This window comes from Semicossyphus pulcher, unplaced genomic scaffold (genome assembly GCF_022749685.1).
Source record: "Semicossyphus pulcher isolate SPU_LCO1_2020_fin unplaced genomic scaffold, fSemPul1.0.p SCAF_14, whole genome shotgun sequence".
NCBI classification, from domain to species: Eukaryota; Metazoa; Chordata; class Actinopteri; order Labriformes; family Labridae; genus Semicossyphus; species Semicossyphus pulcher.
Window position 1 is genome coordinate 26,295,930 of NW_027211648.1, and position 15,364 is coordinate 26,311,293.

General features: G+C 40.3%; 1 protein-coding gene across 1 annotated transcript in view; it reads right to left on the reverse strand.

The window, feature by feature from the left end:
* The window catches only part of LOC138590757 (NLR family CARD domain-containing protein 3-like), a 289,240-nt gene that overhangs the window by 103,820 nt on the left and 170,056 nt on the right, over nt 1–15,364 (reverse strand). Inside the window, exons 11-12 of the mRNA XM_069661117.1 lie at nt 11,903–12,076; nt 11,322–11,495 (exon numbers count right to left, since the gene is read on the reverse strand). Of these exons, the coding sequence (XP_069517218.1) occupies nt 11,322–11,495; nt 11,903–12,076 (348 nt within the window). The remainder of the gene's footprint in view (nt 1–11,321; nt 11,496–11,902; nt 12,077–15,364) is intronic.

Here is a 15,364-nt window from a genome sequence, read left to right on the forward strand (position 1 = left end):
TTTAGACAACATGAAAGTCACCTTCGGATAATCGTGTGGCACTAAATCTCCAAACAAGCCTCCGTATCATGTAATTACACACATGATTATAGTTGTAGTATCTCTTCTTACATTTTAGAGCTTCTGCTCTTGGTGACCTTGGCTGGTATAGATTCGGGGATTGTTTCATTGGTCACAGAACAAAGGCACACTCTCTCTCTCGTCCTCCATCTTTTGTCCCTTTTAAATACACAGCAAGACATGACGAAAAGTGGATATAAAACTGTAGTTACCTGCTGGTATTGGCAGATGTTGAATGACCACTGTAAATATAAAAAGGGGGTGTGACCTCATGATCGACAGCGCTGTTGACAAATCCGGCTCCTGCAGCGTTCTGTTCTTGAGCAGAGTAGAGGAGGAATGGCGAGAGGAGACATAACTAAAACAATAAATACAGGGATTGAGCTGAGCGGTTGAGACACATCGTCCATCTTTATATACAGTCATTGGTCCAATGATGCTGTGCATGTGTGAAAAGGGCTTAATAGTTGGGCACTTTTGTGCATGTAGTGTCCCAAGTATGTATTGATATTATTTATAACTCCAGTCTAAGATGTTCTACGTTGTTTATTGACTCTATTTTACAGGAAACCGATGTAAAAGGGTTGTTTTTTAAATTTATTTTTAACTTAAAATTTCCTCTTAAGCCCCTTTCCCACTGGTCAAAAAACCTGCGAACACACAGGTTTTTTGCTAAGTGAGAAAGGTTACAATCGGTACTCAGACCTGGTCAAATGACTCTGCAGTAAGTCCCGGATAATTATCGCCTCGGCTCCGATCGGCATTGATGAGAACACCAAACCCATGTCGACAAGCTAATCTCCGCCCCCTTTCCGGCGCGATGCTAAGCTCTGTCGGTAACTTCTGTGACTCCTTTTCATCTCAGCAACAAATTCCGCCCGTCTCCGTCCGAGCAGCGCTCGAACATTGTTCCAAATTTGTCGGCGCAGAGTTTGATAAACAGACTGAATGAGTTATAGATAACACCACCGTAACATCTTCACTGTTTACTAACCCTGGCTGTGTTGGAAATGCCATACTATATACTACATACTATATACTGCATACTATATACTACATGCTATATACTGCATACTGCGTTCGGCGGTAGTTTGTAGTATGGAGGAGCTTTTAAATTCATTTGCTACGCCAGGCGGAAGTAAACGATAACCGCTGCTTCTTTAGCTACAGCGCCCCCTTCTGCTGGAATGCTGCTGCTGTCCGTCATTTCAACTGCTGCTGTGACGTTCCAGCGCTTTGCATTGTGGGATACAGTAGGCGAGGTAGACTGGTCCGATGCGTACTGGAGATTTTTTCCGAATCAGTAAGACATCTGGGCATTTTTGGCGTACTGCACATTTTGCTTTTGTTTGCATACTGCAGACTACATTTTGGCCAAATCAGTACGTGCTGCTAGTATAGCATGGCATTTCGAACACAGCACTTGTTTCCGGCCTGTTTGTGACGTCAGACGGTGACGCAGCGGAAAGAGACTGAAAGGAGTATACTTCACATGGCAATGGGAAAAGAGACAATCGGCATTTATTAGCGGGTCTTCCCGGGTCTGAAAAACCTGCGTTAACATGTTAATATGGTGAGAAGGGGTATTATAGAGGTTGTATATATTTGACTGACACATCCTGAGAAAAACACCTCCAGAGATCAGCTGTTACACTGTGACACCACTTAGTGTAAAGCATATGCAAATTCATGTTCCCTCTATTTAATAGTAAACCAGTCCCACGCAGAAGAGGAGAGAATACTGCTGGACAAGAGAGTGAACAGAGCCTATCATTGAAGGAATCTCTTTCACTTTAGTGCTGCCTTTAAATACCTGTTTAATTGCTGTACCGTGACAGGATAATTACCACCGTCACTCCGACCATTCAAGGGGACTAACAGGCCTGCAGATTACCTAACACTTTCTGTCTGTCACCATGGCTCTGCAGGAGGTGGTGAGCTGGTTGTCTGTTAAAATTTGGGGAATCGTCGAGCATTTAGGCATAATTAAAGTGTTGTTTTATCGGTGGAACATATCTGCTGATGCTGATGTCATTTTCAAGCCATAATCTGCAGATAACATGCCGATAATATTGTGCATCCCTAGTTTCTCTAAATCTATGCGCAACAGGTAAATCTATTATGTCTTACACTCTTCCATTGTAACTATAATAGAAGATAAATAGAAGGGAATGTTTGCCTTGACAATAAATCAATATTATTCTAACTTTAAAAATGTGTTCATTGTGCAGCAGGTCCTTGCGTAGTATAACTGGATTTTATGAACTCAGAGAATTAAACTAACAATATTTTTAGTCTTAACTGCTGTACAGATAGTGGAATTATACAATATATTGGCCAGTCAGGGCTGCAGCAAAAAACAGCCTAACGAGGTGTGTTGACTGGAAGACAATAACCCTCATCAAGAAACAGAAACACTCCAACAGTCGCATCTTCTATTTATAGCTTTATGAGAGAGTTGTTTCTTTCCTCAAATCAGGATTTTATTGTTTTGCAGCATAGAAATTAAACAAATTCACTTACTGCCGTAAAGCTGAACATTCACACCAATACCCTCTTCCATTTGTCTGTCTTTTTAATACAGTAATAGTCTGTCATTCTCTATCATCATGCACATGGGATATGTGTATTATGCTGTAACCAATGGCTCCTTATTAATCTGTTGAGACAGAAGGTGCGTTTCGCTTCTAAATGCTTAACTGCCATGTAGAACAAATTGAGTAAAAGATTGTACTGCCATCTGGTGGATACATCACACATTGCAAACAGTATCCTCCCAACGGTATGAGACTTTTTTGCTCCTATATTTGGGTTTAATTAGTTTTAACATAAGAGCTCAAACACTTGTGCATTTTAAATCAACAGAGGCAGACATGTTATATGTGCTTGAAAAACAGAAAACTGTAAGATGACTTTTTTGACAGTATTCACGAGGACAAACATGATGCTGTATGGACAAATAAACAAATGTACTTAAGTGAGGAGGCCTTTAAGAACGTCAAGCGACTGTTTTACAGTTTTTCTAAGTTGTTTTGGCTCAAATCTCAAATGATACTTTCAGACGTCGAAACAATGTAGGGGTCTGCACAGTCGTGGCCCCCTCCCAGTGATGCTCATCAGATGGCAGGTGAAAAGGAGCAGCTGGGAGGAGCACACGGCTGTCTGCAGTCCTCCCCAAGGTAGACAGCACCGTGAGCAGTGACTGGACTGCACAGGGAGAGAGAAGAAGAAGAAAATGAAGGGGAAGCTGCCAAAACAGGAGGGAACCAAACAGGTTGCAGTTCAGGGGCTTTTTTTCATCCAACAGGAAACCAGCGCGGATTTAACAGAGGTGAACTAGTTTCTGACATTTACAGGAAGTGTCTTAAAAAGTTGAAGTATATTATTGTGTAACCTTGTTTATCATCCTTCCTTCTTATAATATAACTAATGATAATTTAAAGGTTACTTTCTTACTAACCATTTTTTTCTGTTGTCTTCTCCTCTCGTCTTTCTCCACCACAGGAGCTGCTGCTGTTCACTGGATGGAAAAAGTATGTGCTTCTGAATTGTTACTAGTGATGTACAATAATATTTATATGACAGGAAATGTTTATTTTATTGTGAAAATCTGTTTATCCGTACTGAATAATTCAAGATTACTTGTCTTACTAACCATTTTATCGTCATATTACGTCATATACGAGTTTGTGACTTGTAAGGAGGTAACTTAGATAAAATATTATATAAGAAAAGGAAATAGTTATATATTGTTATATATATTTTTGAGTATGAGCTTCCGAATCTTAATAAGAAATCTTTAATATAAAGACAGCTAATGTAATAAATGTTACTGTCAACACTACTTACATTATGTAGCTCTACTCCATGTACAAATAATATAATATTTGATGATTTTTACTGTCTTACGAACATTATCTGTTGTCTCCTCTTGTCTTTCCCCTCCACATGAGCTGCTGCTGTTCACTGGACGTTCACTAACAAGGACCACACCATCAACAGAAGGATGAGCAGGAAGAGGTGCGGTTGAAGTCCTGCTTCTGGAACTCTGCGAGATAGCTTCAAAACAAAGGTGAGTATGAGCTTCTAGACTAATTAGTGACTTAGAATAGTCTGAAATGACGAGACCGGGGAGTTGTAAGTTGTTTTGGCTAGAACAGACTTTAATATAAACCTGACAGAGTAAAGTAAGTCTTTGTGTAAAACGGTTTCTTTATATTACCTGTTGAACTATTTAAAGATGACTCATCTTATTAACCGTTTTCTTGATCGTTCTTCACTTTGACGTCTCTCCACCTGAGCTGCTGTTATTCTCGAGAAGGAGAGATTCTGACATGTATTACGTTTCATCCTAATATTAATTATTGTATTTGTTTTACAGAAGCTGAAGCTCCTGAAGTACATCCAGACGTTTCCATGACGACAAAGAAGAAATGCTTCTTCTTGACAGGATGAGAGGGACGACCGGCCACGAGATGGAGAGCAGTGGTTACCTGTGTTTCAGTCCACTCAGTAAGTAAGCTGCATTTTAAAGGAACAGATCTTCATGTTTGGAGTTCTGGAGACACTGACAGCAGACCAAGAGAAGGATCTGTGCTCATGACTTGTTCTTGATTTCACAGTGCAGGACTCTTCTGGGTCTTTGGTTCTCCTGGAGCTCCTGAGAGTGGATGTCAGCCAAACCCCACAAAGACAACATCACTCAGTTGAATTCAATCAAATAAAACAAAACCTCAGACATGTATATGATCCTGTGTTCTGTTCAATCCTTCAGCCTGAGGCGTGATGGGTTAAACTGAAGCTTTTGCAATAGTTAATAAGTTGAAGGTTACATTAAATGTGACACAGCTGAAGTTTTTATTAAAGTCCAACTGGAGCCTGTTTCAACAGGCAGGAATCACATCACACGAGGTCAAAGCTCTACAGAATGGAGCGAACTGAGAGTTTATCTGTTAATAAGACAGAAGAGATGTCTGTCAAACAAATGTTTTTACCAAAACACAAAATGTTAGATGAATAAGAAATGTTCAAACACGTTGCTATTCTGAAATTAAAGACATGTCATATTTTCCCTGATGCTGGAGCCAAAGGAAGGGTCATATTGTCTCTAAGATCAAATAATATAATACAAATGTATCCTCTGTATTGGTTAATTAAACGACTACCTAGCCTCAGCTCTTTATCCAACTTTAACTCGTCTACTCGAGTAAGTTTGTCAAACATCAGTGATTCAATTTAAACCTGCAATATTTTAACTTAAACTAACTTATAAATAAAAAAACAAAGACTGTTGGAGTTTTGGACGTTGTCACTGTGACATCCTCCATTGGTTTGTGGACTGCCTTTTTGAGGCTTTTAACTTGGACATGTTTAAGATGAAAAAGCTCAGAGAGCTGATGGAAAGTAGCAGACTGAACACATCTCAGGTGAGAGAGCGAGCAGCAGGTGAACCCAAAGAACCGGGTTACTTTAAAGAACTGGTCTTCTCATCACTTCTCAACAACAATCCTGACTCCAATGAACAGGCTGCTATGAATAAGTATTTGTATGACACTGTGTAACTCTGAATACCAGATTTTCTCTGACTGAAGAAGCTGAAACAGACTTCTTGGATTGTCTGGTAGTGCGATAAACTGCACAGTCAGGCAGACTCTTTGTCCCACTTGAAACACCTTGAAAAGGCTTCACACAAACACTGACGAGTTTCATTTCAGTGACTGAATTAGCTGAAGTGACACCTAGCTGACCGCTGGCAGCACCCACCTGTGACTCAGAGCAACCCAACCCTAAATATGTATAACTGTAAGCCTTAATATATTTAAATGGGTGACTTATTAAACAAACTGACCTATCTTATCGGGGTAATATGATCCCAAGTGGTCACTTTGGGTTCAGAAATAAAGACAAAGTCAAGTCCAGGTCCAGCTGGAGGGTGGAGGAGGTGGTTGAGTGTGGAGCAGCAGGAGTGGAGGAGTCTCAGTGTGTCTGCAGAGACTGTGTAGAAGGACAGAGCAGCAGCAGAGCAGTCCACATACTGTGATGATACTCTGTCACACCCAGAGGAACACACGGGGATGATGATGGACTTTGTGTCTGACAGTGGAGCTGATCTCAGAGCAGTTTAGACTACAGCACAGAGAGTCATCTCCACTGGGTGTGATTCTGTTGTGGCAAAAAAGTTCCCTGAACCCTCTTGTCTGCCACTTAATGTCAATCTCCAATAGGTTATAAAAACTCTTAAAAATATAGTCATAAAGTCTTGAAAAAACTGGGACAAGCAAACACTAGAGACTGGCAGAATCTGATGCAAAAAGAGTTTATTCCCGTATAAATACAAACAAATAAACCCGAGTCCATCCGGATAAGACTGCCCACACATTAGCTGCTCGGTCTTATATACTCTAAACTCCTCCCTCGCTGGGCTTCGGCACGTTTTTTCCCCATTGTCAGGTCTCTGCCTAATCAGTTAGTGTGTCGCAAGTGGCAGACTTGTGCCACCACCTGTTGGAGCCCCCCTCCCTCAACTCTGGCTCTCTGCCCTCAGCTTGTTAGGATTCTACTTTAGAGCTTTAGAGCATTGGATTATAAGAACTTACTTTAAAACATTTGACTATAAAACCTGAACTATAAAACATGTGACTGTAAAACTTGAAGGCATTGGACAATAGAAACGTTAACTACATTTTGACCATAAAAAACTTTACCTTTAAGACATTTGATTATAAAGTTTCAACTAAAACATTTGATTATAAAACTTTTGGATATATAACTTCAACTCTAAAATATTTGATTATAAAGTTTCACATTTTTTCAAACATTCCCTCCTGTGGGACTGAAAAGTCCCATAGCAACAACTTTAAGTGATCATTAAGACGATTAGTATCACTCATGACAAATGCATCATCCAGGCACATTTTTTTCCAACAATTCCTCTGTCAGTCACTGCTGGATGAAGCTCTCCTCTCCACTCTACCTCCCAGTAACATGGCCCAGTCAGAGCCTCCACACACACAAGCTGATGCTGCTGCTTCACCCTCTCTGGATCATCAGGACACAGCTGATCCTCTGATACACGACCATCCTCCTGATCGCTCACACTCTGACAGAGATCATTACTTCCACCTGATGAGAGAAGAAGACAGACAACAGAAGTCATATATCAGTGTTTACAGAGAGGCCCTCATCAGCTGTCAGTCAGCGAGGCAGCACATCCAGTTTAAAGACCAGCAGAGACTTCAGTCTGTTCATACTACAAGTCTGAACAGGACTTAAGTACACAGTGGAACTTAACTGCTGAGAGACCCTGAACGCATCATGACTGCAGAAACAGAGACACATTCACTGCTTACTGTAAACATGGATTCAAATCAGTTTCTCTGACATTTTTTCTGTCAGGGATAATGCCCGACGAGGTGTCCATTATCAGGAATCTGTGGACTCATGGAGGCCAGAGCCGCTAACACCTGAGGGTTTGACTGATACCTGGAACAATCATTACCATCTAATAAGGAACTAATAACACGAAAACATTATTCACTCCTCCAGTAAATAAAACAGGTCTTGGACACCACTCTGCAACAGGAGATATTTCATGTCTGCTCAGCTATTAGCGAGAAAGCTAACAATATACTTGCTACATTAAAAGTCAATAACATGAATTCAGCTACCAATGTTAGACGTCTGTTGAATGCTATCCTAGCTTTTAAACAAAAGTCTATTAATGGTCTGGTGCTTTCTCTCGACGCAGAGAAAGCATTTGACCGAGTTGAATGGTCTTTCTTACTGTATACACTGGGTAAATTTGGTTTGGGGGAGAACTTTATAAAATGGGTCAAAATTATTTATACTAGACCACAGGCAGCAGTCTTGACTAATGGACTCAGGTCTGAATACTTCAATACTCACAGAGGGGTGATGCAGGGCTGCCCTTTATCGCCCCTCCTATTCGCTTTGGCCATAGAGCCACTTGCTGAGGCCATAAGGGTGACACCCACAATACGTAGTTTAGAGATTGGACAGCTATGTCATAAAATAACCTTATACGCGGATGATGTTCTAATCCTTCTGACCGACCCTGAAACATCTGTACCAGGTCTTATTGATGTGATTGACAGATTCAGTTGTTTCTCTGGTTATAAGATCAACCTGGCTAAATCAGAGGCTATGCCCCTTGGTACTCTTTCAACAATACCAACTACTGTACCTTCCTTTCCTTTCAAATGGTCTCCCAATGGGTTTGTGTACTTAGGAATCTTCATCACCCCATCCTTTGATCAACTATATAAAGCCAACTTTGCACCCTTATTTTGTAAAATTAAGCAGGACCTAGAGCGATGGATGTCACTTCCTATTTCCTGGTTAGGACGCATTGCCCTGGTCAAAATGAATGTGTTGCCTAGGTTATTGTACCCTATCCAAATGATTCCTGTTTTGTTTTCTAAAAGGGTGTTGAAGGATATAAATGGGTGGCTCAGCTCTTTTATTTGGAACAAGCGTAGACCTAGGCTTAAGATGGCAGCATTACATCTACCAAGTTCGATGGGTGGCCTGGACTTACCTAATATTAAAATTTACCAACTTTGTGCCCATTTAAGATTTGTAAACGACTGGGTTAAGGGTAAAACTTCAATCTGGATGGATATTGAGACAGCATTATCACAGTGCAGACTAAGTGACCTATTATTTTTTAATACTTTTAAAGAAATCAAAGCTTTTTGCGCAAATCCTGTAAAAACCAACACTCTAAAAGCATGGCGGCTTGTCCACCATCTTGAGGGAAGATCAAATATAACATCCATTTTCACCCCAATAATAAATAATCCTGCTTTTCCCCCAGGTTCTTCGGACCCTGGTTTTCGACAATGGTCTAATAAGAATAATAAATCCCTCAGTGACCTATTCTCAGATGATAAGCTTTTGTCATTTGAACAGCTTACTAACAATTACAAATTGTCCAAACAAGATTTCTTTGGCTTTTTGCAAATAAGGCATTATATCATTCATAGCACAACCCTTATTGATCCCTGAAATATCTGTTGTTGAGAAAATTCTGTTTCATCAACAATTGAAAGTGTCTCTGAGCTCATTTTACCATGTACTTAATGTTTTTTCTACTACTGATGCGCAGGGGGTCCGAGGTGTGTGGGAGAAGGAGTTGTCTGTGACCATAGGTGAAGAAAAGTGGGATACCATTTGGTCTCTTGCAAAAAAGATTTCAATTTGCACTCGGACAAGAGCAATACAACTTACGATTTTACACAGATTACATATTTCCCCTCACCGCAGGAATTTCTTCAACCGCTCTCTCTCCCCTCTGTGTCTCAAGTGTAAAACTGATGTGGGAACTCTGACTCAATGTTTCTGGTCTTGTCATAAACTTCAAAGATATTGGGTTGAAATTATAAGAGAATTAGAGAGAATCTTTCATATTAATATAGAAATGGACCCCATGTCCCTGATTCTAGGTCTTCCAAGTGACTATTTGAAAACAGCAGTCAACAAAAGATTGTATAATATTCTAACGTTTGCAGCTAGGAAAAATATTCTTTTGCAGTGGGTCAGTGACAAGGTTCCTTCTGTCTGCGGTTGGCGCAAAATCATTTTTGAAGTGATTCCTTTAGAATATCTTACCAACGTCATACATCACAGTGTAGATCAGTTCTACAGAGTATGGCGCCCATTTTTGGACTATATCGGTCCAGACCTTTCCTCCACCCTATTAAAAGGACTGCTGTGGACTTGAAGGACATTCGTGTACTGTATGACTGATTCACCACCTCTTGTATCATGCTATATGTTCATTTCTCATGTAAGAGCTGTCATGTATGTTTTGTGTTTGTTTTGTTTTGTGTCTAGTTTTGTAAACACTGTTTGTTTGTTGAATGGAAACAAAAACTGCAATAAAAACAATGAAAAAAAAAAAAAGTCAATAACATTGTGTCAGATATAAGTTAAATATAATGAGACATAATAAGAAGACTATGTAGCTAACCAGCCGTGTCATTGTCCTGAAATCAACATCAGGATTTGTACGAACAAATGATCGGCCATGTTTACTGTCGGCCGCAGAATGAAGTAGAGAGTTGAATAGTGAGCGGGATGTCAGATGATGGCTGATGTGATCCACAGGATCAGTAAGTTCAGAGGGGCTGTGTACTTCCTGCAGCTCGTGTTTTACAGGCGCCATCCTGTGGTGCTCAGAGGTACTGAAGGACTACACTCAGTGCTGTAAATAAAGGTTTCTCTTTTCTTTCCACTCTCTCTTTCTTCAGCTGCATCCCAGTCAGCAAAGTTCTCATATCCTCCCAATAAGGTCAAAGAGCTGTTGAAGTCCCTCATTGCTGTAGGTCGATGTTAGCTCGTTAACAAGGTGCATCAACTGTAAACAGAGGCTTTGACTTTGTACCTGTTGCCATGGTCAGTCATTGTAGAAACAGGCTGATACTACGTAGCCAGCGTATACGTATCCACAACTACTTAAAAGGTGTCCATTGTCAGGAAGTAATCAACACCCAGCAGCCAATCACAATCAAGTATTCACCCAGAACATGGTATAACTACTTCAGTATAACTGCTTCAAGTGTGAAATATCACATGAAGTGTAAAAATGGTGTCTGTCACAGAAACATTTGGACAAGCTGCTGTCACATGGACAGATATATAAACTATATATGATGTTAAAAGTCCTTCATGTTCATGCAAAGACTGAAGAGCAGAAACATCAGCTGTGATTTCTGGACTTCAGCAGAGGTTTTGTTCTGTACAAAGACCGTGGTTACTAAACGTAACCATGGTTCTGTGTAATAACAGACAGTGATTTGCAGGCTTCAGGCAGACTGATCTCAGAGCTGTGACAAAGATGAACTGATGAATTGTTTAGTGCTGAAATGAGAGAACGAACACTTTGAGATCAGATTTGATGGTACGACAGTTTGATGAACGAGGACCACTGTCTCTAAACATCTTGTGATGCTGTCAGCTGTAATCCAGCTTAATGTCCTGTACACATGAACACAACAACAACAGTTGTCTTCACATCAAATCAAACACGTGATCACAACAAGCTTCGTGCTGATCTGATTGGCTGTCTGTTCTCTCTCTGTGTTTCTGTCCAATCCTGAAGCCTGTCACTGTTCTCCTCTCACAGCTTCACTGAGGACAGCAGCCACTGGGAGGGTTGGAGGTTTAGCAGACAATACTGGATCTTTGCTGTGATAATAACTGTGTTTAGTACAATACTGCTGAAACCAACATGGACTGACCTCAGAGTCTCCAGTCTACAGTGTGGACTCTCCACAAGATCAGAGAGCAGCTTCACTCCTGAATCCTGCAGCTCGTTGTCACTCAGCTGCAGCTCTCTCAGATGGGAGGGGTTGGACTTCAGAGCTGAGGCCAGAGAAGCACAGCTCATCTCTGACAAACTGCAGTTCCTCAATCTGAATAAAGAATAAATGATGTGACTTTGGAGGAAAATGTTGGAAAAAGAAAATACTGAATATATTTGTTATTTTCTGCTCGTACAAACTGAAATAATTAATAAATGTTTCTATGACTGATTGATTTCAAAACATGATGTGGAATAAAAGATGAAATCAGGTGTTTCAGAGGTTCACAGTGAATTATACAGTGTAGGATTTTTCTTGTTCTATGAAGGTTTTAAATGTGTAACTCAACATTGCTCTGCTACAGTCAATGGACTAAAGCAGTGAAGAAGAAAATAGACTTCAGCATTAAGATACTCAGTGTGGATCAGTATAATATCAGCCTCATGTCTGCAGTTTAGTGTCAACACAACTTTCACATCATATTAATCTCAGCACAGAAGTAAAACATGGTTTCTGACCTCAGAGTCTCCAGTCTACAGTGTGGACTCTCCAGAAAACCACACAGCAGCTTCACTCCTGAATCCTGCAGCTTGCTGTCACTCAGATCCAGCTCTCTCAGATGGGAGGGGTTGGACTTCAGAGCTGAGGCCAGAGAAGCACAGCTCATCTCTGACAACCAGCAGTCACTCAATCTGAATAAAGAATGAAGACAAAATTACAGATTTTCCTTCAAATGAGTGGAGTGCCTTTTCCATTGTGTTCTGTGGATCATCATGACGTCAGCCTTCTGCAGTCATCATCCAAATGTCAACAGAACATTCATACACCTTTTCATGTCAGCACAGGTTAATAACATGCTGCTGATCTCAGTCACGTCTGTAATTAGAGAATCATGAACACATCAGACATGTTGGACTAAACACTGTTCATTCATTCATTTATGAAATGACCTTCTTCTTACTGTATTTGGGGGCTTAGTAGGTCTATGGAAGAAAAGGAGATGTCCACATTTGTGGAAGTCTTAAAATAACAGCCACATGCTTTCTGCACATTAAAGACTCATTAGTGGCAGCAATGATTCCTACTGTCCCCAGTGAGTGTGAAGTGGTCCCTTCCTAACAAAACTACACAGCAGGATAAACTCCATAAGTTCATGTGAAACTAATATGAAGCTTCAGCAGTCTGAGTCAGCCAAATCAAGTCTGTGTCCACCAAAGGTTCAAACTATTTACAACCAAATTCACTCTTTGAGTCACTATTCCTCCACTGCAGCTCAACAAGGAGACAGTCAAACACCAAACACTTGATATGTGTAGCTCAGTCTGCTGAAGCCTCTTATTAGTTTCAGCTAAACTGTAAAAGTCATTTTTGTGAAGTGAAAGAGTGTGAATGTTTGTCCTCCATCTCGTAACATTGGAGTCAGGTTAGAAGAGGATTTCTTCACAGACAGTATGGACAGAGGGAATGATGACAGACAGAAAATAACTCTATAAATATATGTGCATATGGGAATGTGAGTGTTGTCTTTAGATTGACCTGAAGAAATATGAACCTCTCCATTAAGACAAACATGTTTCTGGTGCAGACTATTGATTTGTTTTGGCTGAAATCTAAAGGTCTGTTTCTTCAAATAGTTCCTCAATGCTGACATGAAAACAAAGCAACACTTTGATCTGTTAGAAAGAAGAACAGGAAATAATATAGAAGCTCAGATAACTCAAACTTAACGCTGTCATTCAGAATCATCACTTCATGTGGCTTTAACCAGGTGTAACACTTGTTCTTTTGAAGGATGCTGCACCTTTTGACATGTTCAAATGACTTTGATGTGTAATTTAATCTTTATTAAGCTTCTAAAGTTTGACTGAACTTTGAACAATAAAATCTGCATATATTTACAGTCTGTTCATGTTGTGAATCACAAACACTATGACTGATATTTTTGGAGTAATTACATCAGAGTCCTTTTTTAAATCTTCACACAGACTTTGAATCCTGCTCTGTCGTGTTGTTTTGGCCGCTGTTAGGCTGCTGTTTATTACTCTTAGCTCTGCTTTGATGCACACCACACCACAGCAGCTGTGTGGGGCGTCAGCTTCTGATACCATGAAGATCATCACAGTTCCTTCCTTCACCTTTACTGAGCTCTGCATTCATGACTCCCTTTTCTTTATCGACCCTGTCTCTCTGTCTGTTTACACAGAAGCTCAAACTCTCTGCAGCCGGTTTTCATCTGCTATCATCAGATCTACGACATCGTTCACATCCCTCACACACATTACAGCCTCGTCAGTGCTGACATCATCTTCACTGTCTGATCGACACCAATGTGAGTCGTGTGGAAACTTTCAAACAGTGAATATCTCTTTTCTTTTCTTCACTTGTTGTTCAGCCATTTGGAAAGACAGAACATTTTAAAATCACTTCTTCAGATCTGTGATCAGGTCAATCCTGAAGATTAACCACCCAAAACTTTCAACCTCAGTCAAGGAGTTGAATTGAACACATAAGAAAAACTACATGCTACAGTCAGTAAACTGACCTCAGAGTCTCCAGTCTACAGTTTGGACTCTCCAGTCCAGCAGACAGCAGCTTCACTCCTGAATCCAGCAGAGAGTTGAGGCTCAGGTCCAGCTCTCTCAGATGGGAGGGGTTGGACTTCAGAGCTGAGGCCACAACTTCACAGTGAGTCTCTGACAGTCCACAGTCAGAAAGTCTGTTATGACACATAAATTACATGATATGTTACAATGAAAGAGACACTTTGTGTTTACTACAGTTTGACACATCAGACTAAATAACAATCTAAGTTTGCTGTTCACCTCAGGGTTCAGCTCATCTTATCTTTCTGTGTTTGACATGAAACAATAATTCTCCTCACTCCCTCTCGTACCTGCACACTTTGCATCTTTGATTTGCTTTAATGTGCAGATAAAGGAGGAGAAAATGTCTGTCTCCAAAGAGTTAGCATGAGGACGTCTTGATTAGAAACCTTTTTTACAACTTAGTTAACAATTACAGTCGAGAAAGACGATCTGTCTTTGCTGGCTACCTGCTGCTTTCAGGTTCACGTGCATGAGTGGGAAAATTCAGTGACTGCTGTCAAGTGGGATCGAAACAAAAGGAACCTTTTAACAGTATTAGACGTGTACATATTTAAATCATATTATAATCAAACATTTTGATGTGTATGACAGCTGAGTGCATGAAGTTTTGTCGTCTACATTCTGTTGTGAGCATCTGAAGAACTTATTCAGCAAACAAACATAGTTAACAAACCGGTAAGGTTTAATTATCGTTACCATGACGTCATCAGAAAGATGTTGTCACTGTATCAGTATTAAGATCAATAACATTGGTGTGTATACGATCTCTTAAAAAGTCTGAATTTCACCATAATGTTCTGAGATATTCATCAGACCTTAAATATTGGTGGAAGCTGTGCATTTCCTGCTACTACTCTTCTCTACAGCAACAAGAGAGAGAAACACCTGTCAGCTTCTTTCTGTGAGCAACAGAATATCAGGAAACACTTCAAAACACAGCCATGTAACACAACCTCCCTCTTTCAAATGTGGAATTCATAAGCAACTAAATGCACCACTGCTCGGTTCAACACACTCAGGGGTGTTACTGTGACAGTCTGTGTCGTATGAGCAGCAGTTCACAGAAGCTAATGTTAGTTCATGTTAGCAAACTGTTCATAGATATTGTTGTGGAACGAACATTTCTGAATCAGTTTGCAGATTTGATGACGATTCTCTGCTTGTGCTACCAAATCACTATGTTACAGCGCTCAACATGATCCCATAGTTTTCACCTGTGGCCACAGTGGCTGCAGCAAACATGAGACACTCAATCTGAATAACACTAATAATACTTCTCCTTTATCTACAGCACGTTGTAGATATAAGTAGGGCCGCCACTAATGAAAATTTTTCTATCGATTAATCGATCGACTTCTTTACAGATTTATCGAT